We start from the raw sequence: 10683 nt of genomic DNA, 5'->3' as shown, positions 1-10683 counted from the left end.
AACTGCAGGAGAAATGGCTTGAAGGAGATGAGATGGAATAGGATCAAGCGGACAAGTAGTAGGATGATTAGAAAAGATGAGTTTGGAGACTTCTGCCTCAGAGAGTGAAGAGAAGGATGTGAATGAGTGTATGTTTGCTGGTAAGATGTGCTTGACAGATTATGGTATGGAAAATTGTGCACTGATGTTTTAATTTTATTAATGAAGAACGTGGCAAAGTCGTTAGCTGTTAGAGTTGAGGAAACACCCATCCCCCTTACAGCGCCCCTGCATCCATGAAACCACCATGAATATGATGGATTATGACCACCATAAATATGATGCATCCATGAAACCACCATGAACATGAGTATATAACATACTATCTCTGTTTCCACTTGTAGTACACTTGAACCCATCTTTCATACACTAGTACACTCAAGTGGTAACTAAATACATTTTTTAAATACAGAGATAGAATAGCACATTTTAGTTAATATTCATGGAGTCCCAAAATAGCATAGTTGAGTACACTTAGATGATCTTAAGTTTATCTTAAGAAGTCCTAAGAATAATTTGTAGTATATTAAGTACATAATTAGTGCGTGAAAATAGAGCACCTCTTTTTTCACCTGGGTTCCTAGAACTGCCCCTGATAATAAATGTACAGTTCTATAATTAATGTGTGAAAATTACTTAGGCTATATCAATTTCTAAAAAAAAAAAAAAAGAAAGAAAGAAAAAAATCACGTCTGTTCCGCAGTTGTGTCGTAATTTCCACCACGTCATTTACGCCACTAATAAATAATAACGTTTTGTTTTGTCATAGTAAGTAGTATTACTTGTGAAGTATTACTTTTTTAAGTTGTTTTGGATGGTTTTTAATTATTTTTTTTACAAAATATTTGGAAGAATATCGTATATGTTTTTTTAAATATAATTTACCACAATTAAAATCATATGTTTATACGTACCATGTTGTAGGGATTTGCTCGTCCAGTAGATGGAGGCGTTGCGTTAAGATGGCAGGGAGAGAGGGAGAGAGAGAGAGAGAGAGAGAGAGAAAGAGAGAGAGAGAGAGAGAGAGATGATGATGATGATGATGATGATGATGATGATGGGTTTGTAGTCTGCAGTCGCATCAGCGCACATCTCACACATTCACACAGAGGAGCTTCACAGACCGGCGAGATGTGGAGGATAGTGGAGTTCGTGGCGTGTTTGCTTATGATGTCCAGTCATGTATCATCTCAGAGCAAGGTAAGAAAATAAAAAAGTTTGAGAATGTGTTTTGCATTTATTTGCTCATATTCAGTATGTTATTGCAGAACTGATCATGCCAAAACAAATATTTTCTTCGCTTATTTTATTACCGAATATCACTGTAATCATTTCATTGTTTTATGCATGAACTATAAAAATATAGAACACGATTTCTTTTACTCAGATGCATATAAAAAGTCAGTTTTATTTATTTATAAATACCAGTTTCATTCAAATGTGACTCGCTGCACGATGATATGCCATTTGGAGGTTTAGTCTATGGAATGGCTTGTTTTTTTTAAATAAAAAGCGGATATATTTGATCATGTTCAATTCAGTTCAGTGGGATTTGGTGTTTTTATAGTTGAAATGATTATTCGCACGGGTGGGCGCTTTGAAAGTGTTTGGATTAAACTCTTCAGCAGGCACACACACTGCGCGCAACGCACCGCTGGCACGAGTTCAGAGGTCTCGGGTTCGTGTCGTGAGTGAAAAATACCATAATACTGTCTAAAATAACAGGTGCTCAATCCTGCTTCTGAAGCGTGTGCTGTGCTGTTCTAACTATAATCTAATACACCTGCACTGAAGAAGATTCGCTTGCTCAGAGGGTTCTCTCTTTCACAGCTCATTAGTCTTAATGTTAAAGTTAAAAGAACACCACACAATACGCTTTTCAAAAATGAAATTTCTCTCAGCAACTTCCATAAAGATATCAGATTTTTTTTTTTTTGCAAGACTGCCATTGGTTTCCGACGGAAAGGTTTTGAGGAAAACTAAATTTATTCATATTAAGCTCCTTAAGTACAAAATAGGACATTCAAATGTTGCCTAAAGGGTTTCCAGAGGTTTCCACCGAACATAGTGCATCAAGTATCTGTTCATTTGTGCCTGAAGAGTTTTCTACAATACTGATAGCTGGTATAACAAATACTGTTTTGTCTGTTGCCTTGAAATAGTATAAGATAGCCCCTCTAAAATGAGGCATCAAGCTATTTTAATAATACATTTGTGACCTGCCTGGTTTAGAAAATGTTTGTTTAAATTGAAAAAAAAAGAAGCTCTGATTTAATTAGCTTCCAATATTGCCAAAAAAGCTAATATTTGCTCTCATTTTTATCCTTTGTGTTTTATTTTAGTATCAGCTATGTGTCAGATGTTTCTACTGAAACTCCTATTATTTTATAGCGCAGTTAAAAAGTGTATAGCCTGATATTTTGCACTTAAAATAATTAGATGAAAAAAACGTGAGAGTCCATATTGAGATTTCTGACTTTGATTACAGATATCGGTGTCTTTTACAAATCTGAGTGCACCTTTCTCCAACTCTAGAGGAGAAAACATGTTTTTTTGTTCTCAGGAGAAAGATCTTAATATGAAAAGTCTCCATTTGTTCTTTATTTCCTCTCATTGCTGTCTAGCACAAATGCTCTATATTTTTTTTTCCTAAGGGCGCCTGTCGTTTTCAGGTAAACCATAAGACCTCGACTCACAGGTGTGTTTGATTAGAGTTGGAACTGAACCCAGGAAGGTAGATCTTCAGGAGCAGACCTTTGCATCCTAAAACATGCATTTGAGTAACGTACAGTAGAGACAGAGTGCGAGACATCTGAAAAAAAAATAAAAATCCAGCGAGCTGCAAGACAGCAGCTTTCTAATCCATCATGAAGATTTCCAGTATCCTTCCATGATCTCCACTCCAATTGTATTTTTTGGTGACATCCTCGAAGTTTTTCACCCCAATTGTTCACAATGCACCTAACAAGAGGTGTTTACCACTTCATTGAAAGCTTTTCTTTAAGCCCTCCAGCTGTGGCGGACAGATGAAAGGCTGATGTGTGAGCGGCGAGTCACTTCGGCTAAAACGGTTGATTTCCCAAGAATAAAACTGCACATGAGAAAACGACACGGAGACGTCATGATGCATCAGGAGCCGCACTTATCACAGGTCACGGCTCACTGGAGAGAACGACAGGGCCCCAATCCTCACTCTTGTCGGATTTCTTTTTTGTTTCATTCATTCCACTAAATTGTTACCTGTGGTGAGCATGAGAAAACAATCTATAAGAGAATGATAGTCCGTTGAAAAATGTCAGTGTTTTTACTTTAAAGGGGTCATATGATGCTGCTAAAAAGAACAAAAACGACACGGAGACGTCATGATGCATCAGGAGCCGCACTTATCACAGGTCACGGCTCACTGGAGAGAACGACAGGGCCCCAAATCCTCACTCTTGTCGGATTTCTTTTTTGTTTCATTCATTCCACTAAATTGTTACCTGTGGTGAGCATGAGAAAACAATCTATAAGAGAATGATGGTCCGTTGAAAAATGTCAGTGTTTTTACTTTAAGACAGAGAGGAAAACTAAAAAATTGTTTTTATTTTTTGACATTTTCTCATGCAAAGCCCAATGCCGTGATACTAGGATGTTGCTAGGGCATTGTTATATGGTTACTAGGATGCTGTGAGTTTTTTTTCAGCACAGTGTTGTAGGTGGTTGCTGACTGGTCAAGTCTGTTATATTCTGGTCTCTAGATATGGCTCATAACTTAAGTGTAAGCAATAGTAATATTTGTGCATTCCGTAAAGGAACAGTTCACCCAAAATTTTTGCTAGAAATGTTCTCACCTTCAGGCCATCCAAGATGTAGATGAGTTTGTTTCTTCTTCAGATTTGGAGAAATTTAGCATTACATCAGTTGCTCACCAATGGATCCTCTGCAGTGAATGGGTGCCGTCAGAATGAGAGTCCAAACAGCTGATAAAAACATCACAATAATCCACAGGTTATCCACACAACTCCAGTCCATCAATTAATGTTTTATGAAGTGAAAAGCTGTGTGTTTGGAAGAAACAAATCTATCATTAGGGTGTTTTGGACTGTTTTCGCTTGTAAACAGTGCTTGATCTGAGCCTATTTCTCCCCTGATTACGACGAGATAACTTTTTTTTTTTTTTTTACTGGAGAAAGCAATATTATGGATAAAGGACTCATATTTTAGTGGGAAGTAATGGTTTGAAGTTAAACACCTCTTTGATGGATTTGTTTCTTAGAAACCTGCATCTTTTCATAAATTGAGGGACTGGAGTGGTGTGGATTACTTGTGGATTATTGGGATGTTTTTATCAGCTAATTGGACTCTCATTCTGACGGCACCCATTCACTGCAGAGGATCCATTAGTGAGCAAGTAATGTGATGCTAAATTGCTCCAAATCTGTTCCATTGAAGAAACAAATTTATCTTAGATGACCAGCAAATTTTCATTTTTGGATGAACTATTTCTTTAACAAATTGCACTTAAAAGTGGGTCAGTCCAATTTAAGAAGTCTCAAGGGGTGATAGAGGAGGGGTAGGAACGAGAGGAGAAAGACTGTATGAACTAGTGATGGATGGTGGAGGTCTTGAGAGAAAAATTCACATGCTTCTGTTTTTTTCTTCATTCCTGGCAGTACATCAAAGATTGATATTGTATATAGCTAAATGACTAATTACCTGAGTAGAAAGTGGATGGCCAAAAAGCCAGTCCGGTTCCTCGCATGGGATTACAGAGGATTTGACCTATAAGAAGGATTACTCATGTTCTTCCACTTTTATCTGTCCTCTCCTTGTGAAGTTTACATTTCAGAGTTCTCACAGTTGTTATATCAGCTGCTGTGTGAATCAGAGTTTGTGTATTTATATAGATGAAGCACAGAACGTCTGGCTCCGCTGATCAGTGTTGATCATCATTCTGCACCTGTGATGGGCAGTTAGTCCTTGTGGTCACTGTCACAGCTGATATGGGGCAACAAAGAGAGATGGAACTAATAATTCAGCATGGACAGAATAGAAGTTTGGAGTCAGTAAGATTTTTTAAAAGATATTAATATTTGTATTCTGCATAAAATTTATCAAAAGTGACAGTAAAGACATTTAATGTTCCAAATGATATCTATTTCAAGTAAATGCTATTCTTTTGAACTTTCTATTCATTAAAGAATCCTGAAAAAAGTATAATGGTTTTCACAAAAATAATTGGCAGTTTTTAATGATAATAGCAAATGTATCTTGAGCAGCAAATCATCATATTAAAATGATTTCTGAAGGATCATGTGACACTGAAGACTGGAGTAATGATGCTGAAAATTCAGCTTTGCGTCATAGAAATAAATTACATTTTAAAACATATTCAAATAGAAAATAGTTTAATTTTGCAGTATTACTGTTTTCATTGTTTTCAGTCAATAATAACTTTAATTGGATTTGTTCCTCACACAAAGATATATGACTTCATAAGACTTTTAATATAGTGCATTTAGACTGCTATGCTACTTTTATTGTGCTGTCAGAATGTTTATATAGTGCAAATAACAATAATACTACAATATCCAGTAGTTCTATCAACATAGCAAATCATTCTCAGGGATTTGTCACTGCCAGCATCTCAGTGGAAGAAATGCATCCCTGCTGAGGAAATCAGAGTGGATTCGCTTATTTTAGCACAACACAGCTGACACTTGCCCTCTGTTTGTTTGGACTTCGGTTGCTATCCTAAACATGCCAGATAATAGCTGGGAAAGGGAGACGGTACATCCATTGGTGACATGACATTGGCTGATTATATTCTAAACAAATTGGCATGTATGTCAATAAACTGATCCCTCAGAAAGATCCAAACACGCATAGAATTGTGGGGCAATAGAATATAAAACATGTTCAAACAGAGAGTTAGCTCATAAATCACCCACATGCCCTTCATAAACACATTATCAGATTTGCAGATCAAGCAATAAGATCTTTCTCACGCTTTAAATTACCAAAGCTGGCAGGGTGTGATGATGTATGTGTTTCCATTTGTTTTTTGAGAAGATCTCAGAATTGCTGAAGAGGATATAAGTAAGCCAAGATGTTAATTTTAAGGTAAGGTTTATCTAAACCGATCTGAGTTAGGACACACTCTGTATGATCCGGCTTTCTGTTCTCAGAGGTCAAAGGTCACTGTTGAAACCATCTGCTTGTTTTCCACTCAGTCCTTTGACAATAATGGCCTAGAAGATGTAGAATGGAGAGTTAGCTCATAAATCACCCACATGCCCTTCATAAACACATTATCAGATTTGCAGATCAAGCAATAAGATCTCTCTCACGCTTTAAATTACCAAAGCTGGCAGGGTGGGATGGTGTATGTGTTTCCATTTGTTTTTTGAGAAGATCTCAGAATTGCTGAAGAGGATATAAGTAAGCCAAGATGTTAAACCTTCTCACACACTCACACACACACACACACACACACACACACACACATATACATACCTGAAAGAATTTGACTTAGTGCTTTTAAACTTGCACATTATCTAAACCGATCTGAGTTAGGACACACTCTGTATGATCCGGCTTTCTGTTCTCAGAGGTCAAAGGTCACTGTTGAAACCATCTGCTTGTTTTCCACTCAGTCCTTTGACAATAATGGCCTAGAAGATGTAGAATGAGATGGTGTCTTCTACAGCTCATGTGACTGATTTACTCTTGTTAACACCGACCTTGTTGATTTTAGGCTGGCCTGTTGAAGCTGAAAGGTTGAGAAAAGATTCTGTGTTTTAGGATTTGGGTTTTATATGGTTAAATTCACCATATGACTTGACACTGATGACATTTTAGCAATTGAGTAATGATGGACACGTGGAGCTGGGAAGGAGGAGAGGTCGTAGGTCACTGTGGCACATGTGGCTGAATTCTGTTGTGTGGCACTGATGACCTCTTGACCTCAAACTTTCATATCTGATGTCAGGAAGACAGCAGTTAAAAGCAATGATCAATAAACTCAAGTCTCAGGTTAAATTGAGACTGACCTGTATTAGAATTAGGACATTTTAATGTTACATGTCTCTACAGAGAACTAAAGTGTGTAAAGTTTTGACGGAAGTGACACTGAAGTAGGTCATGATGTAATTTCCTTCGCTTTCTATCTATTTCCCTTTCAGATCTTCGGGGAGGAACAAGTCCGCATGACATCAGAGGGATCCGACTGCCGCTGTAAGTGCATCATGCGGCCTTTGACCCGGGACGCATGCGCTCGCTTGCGGACAGGAAGTGTGCGCGGTGTGGAGGATTTTGACACGGTGGAGACGGTGAGTTCGGGAGCCGACTGTAAATGTTCCTGCACAGCTCCGCCCTCCTCTCTCAACCCCTGCGAGAACGAATGGAAGATGGAAAAACTCAAGAAACAGGCGCCAGAACTGCTCAAGGTAGGCCATGTTCACTTTTTACTTTTAAAACACAAATCTTATTCAAATGTACCACAGTTCTTGCATGATAACCATAGTTTAGGTTCTTTCATGCCCTACTGGCAAATTGTTTGTTCTTGTTTAAAGAATAAACATCAGTCATTTGAAAATGGTATAAGCAAGAAATATATATATATACATATTAGATATGTTCTCTAAAAATGTTTTTATCTTAAGCAATTTTGCTGAGTAAATGTATTTCATTTTATGTTTAGATATTTTACTGAACAATAAGACAAAAATACTGATTAAGCTAAATATTTTTGCAGTATGTAACTGCAGAACTTTATAATTATATTTTAAAATGGAAAAAAGTAAAATAAAATTTAAAAAGTAAAAAAATAAAGTAAAAATGTAAACACATTTAAAAACTATTACTACATATAAATGCCACAGTTGTAATCAAAATGAATATGATGAATTTGCATTATATTTACTTGCACAAAAAAATATAGTTACTACAGTTAGTTTTAGTAAAACCATGGTAAATTTTTTGTATTGATGGCCTAAAATTTGCCATTTTTTAATTTAAATGTCACAGATGCAGGCTAAAAATTACAACTTGACTCATTTAAACATTATTGGTCTATTAATCAAATTCTGCATTAACGATGCTCTGCTGTATAACTTAAACCTGTTATTGTACATGTTTGCATTGCATTTTAACAATCTTTAATGTTCTTTCAAAGTCATCTTTAGTCTTTAGAAACCTAAATCGTTGGAAAATAAAAAAAACTGGATGTTTTGTACATTCAGCAAAGTTTTCATAACTTAAAGGGTTAGTTCACCCAAAAATTTTGATTGCTCTTTTTGAGGTTAACAGCACACTTATTCACTAGAGAATGTTGGATGGCAGAATTCATGTATGCGGCACACATGTGTGCAAGTGTGTTTTTATAGCACCTGTACTCTTTCCTCTGCACCATTCCTGTCTAGTTCACTCTTTCCATCTTTTTTCTTTTTTGTCCATCTGTCTGAGCATTCCAGAAAGGGTTAGTTCACGCAAAAATGAAAATTGGCTTGTGTTTTACTCACCCTCGAAGCTTCCTAGGTAGGTGTATATGACTTTCTTCTTTCAGATGAATCCAGTCGGATTTATATTAAAAATTGTCCTGGCTATTCCAAGCTCTATCATTATAGTCAGCGGGTGTTGCAGTTGAACAGTCCACAAGTTGTCAAATAAAGCGCGCGCATCCACAATAAAACGTGCTTCACACGGCTCCGGGGGATGAATAAAGGCCTTCTGTAGTGAATCCATGCGTTTTTGTAAGAAAAATATCCATATTTTAAACGTAATAAACACTTTTATGTCACTTCCGCCAACTGTCATACGAGGAAGCCGTGCCGGCGGATGACGCAGCACGTCGGCGTTGCGTGATTAGTGACGAATGCGGAGAGACAACAAAACAAAACGCCGGTCACGAATTAGAAGTACAAACCGAAGATTTGCAAAGAAAAATGTCGGAGGATTTCGATATAAACCAAGAGGAGACTGGTTTTCCTTTGCTAAAGTAAGGAAACTTTGCTTCCTTTGCTCCTATAAACAAACTCGCGAGACTAGCATATCTCAGAGGCGCGCGCGCTGCGCATACGTCATACACCTTACGCGTATGAAAGATAATGGAAGTGAGAGAAAAGTGTTTATTACGTTTGAAATATGGATATTTTTCTTACAAAAACGCATGGATTCACTACAGAAGGCCTTTATTCATCCCCCGGAGCCGTGTGAAGCATGTTTTATTATGGATGCGCGTGCTTTATTTGACGACTTGAGAACTGTTCAACTGCAACACCCGCTAAGTGCAATGATAGAGCTTGGAATAGCCAGGACAATTTTTAATATACCTCCGACTGGATTCGTCTGAAAGAAGAAAGTCATATACACCTAGGATGCTTCGAGGGTGAGTAAAACACAAGCCAATTTTTTCATTTTTGGGTGAACTAACCCTTTAATGTGAACAAACATCACTATGCACTTTCAGAGCACCTAGCTAACATTATTAAAACATACTTAGAATATATTATTATTACCTGGGTAATGTGTTTGGACATTACTGAAATGCTACTGATGCACAACTGTGACATAACTTGAAGAGAAGCAGGAAAGGGATTGCTCTTTTTGAGGTTAACAGCACACTTATTCACTAGAGAATGTTGGATGGCAGAATTCATGTATGCGGCACACATGTGTGCAAGTGTGTTTTTATAGCACCTGTACTCTTTCCTCTGCACCATTCCTGTCTAGTTCACTCTTTCCATCTTTTTTCTTTTTTGTCCATCTGTCTGAGCATTCCAGTCCATATCTCCACAATAAACACACAAACACACACACACACACACAGAGCCACATGACAATCCTGCCAGATTTGGTTCTGCTAAAGGCCTCAAAATCATTCAGCAACCTTTAGGCAGTATTTAAACACAATGGTTTTAATATATTTGCACCTCAAACATTTGCTGATCTTGTGCTGTTTAGCTCTAAACATGTGGCTCTGTTTTGACTTTGCTGCAGTTTCTTCATATCTGTTGATGCCACATGAAGCCGTAAATAACCATGACAGTCAAGCTGTTACACGACTGAACTCACTGCAGCACGCGTCAACAATAAGCATATGAGGAAATTGCTCTCCTGTTTATTAGGGCTGTGTATCACCAGTAAAGTCACGATACGATATGTATCACGATACAGAGGCCACGATACGATACATATCACGATACGGGTCTGCGCTGAATTTAACCTCAGAAGAATTTTGTAAAACAGCTGTTTATTAAACACTGCAGACTATAGGGCTGTTGCTAACTATTGGCAGAGCAGGCAGTTGACCTCTGCATTATGAAGGGCCTCCATAACTGTACCACAGTACAATATAGGTAATGGCATATGTTTCATGTTTACATTGTGCACTCCCCACCAGGTACAATATTCTGATTGTTTGCATCTTGTTTTTAAGCCCATAAATAATAATGTACTCGTTCTAATAAATGTATATTGTAATGTACTCATTCTAATATATAAAAAAAATAATTTACATTGCTGGTAGGTTATCATTGCACAAATTAACACGGTCTATGATAAAAAAAAAAAAAAAAATTAGAAGAGTTCTAAACTAATGCGCTGTCTTCACTGCAGGGGCGTAGCCATCATTTCAGAAGTGAGGGGGACAGAAATGTTATA

At 37.3% G+C, this 10683-nt stretch overlaps 1 protein-coding gene across 1 annotated transcript in view; it reads left to right on the top strand.

Moving 5' to 3' along the window:
- The first annotated feature begins 1105 nt into the window (after positions 1-1105).
- The window catches only part of LOC107720926 (olfactomedin-like protein 2A), a 28732-nt gene continuing 19154 nt past the window's right edge, over positions 1106-10683 (top strand). The window contains exons 1-2 of the mRNA XM_016528759.1: positions 1106-1239; positions 7206-7469. Of these exons, the coding sequence (XP_016384245.1) occupies positions 1171-1239; positions 7206-7469 (333 nt within the window). The 5' untranslated portion in view covers positions 1106-1170. The remainder of the gene's footprint in view (positions 1240-7205; positions 7470-10683) is intronic.

Source organism: Sinocyclocheilus rhinocerous, unplaced genomic scaffold, assembly GCF_001515625.1.
Source record: "Sinocyclocheilus rhinocerous isolate Xijiao unplaced genomic scaffold, SAMN03320098_v1.1 scaffold751, whole genome shotgun sequence".
Taxonomy (NCBI): domain Eukaryota; kingdom Metazoa; phylum Chordata; class Actinopteri; order Cypriniformes; family Cyprinidae; genus Sinocyclocheilus; species Sinocyclocheilus rhinocerous.
This window is presented reverse-complemented; position numbering and strand designations above follow the sequence as displayed.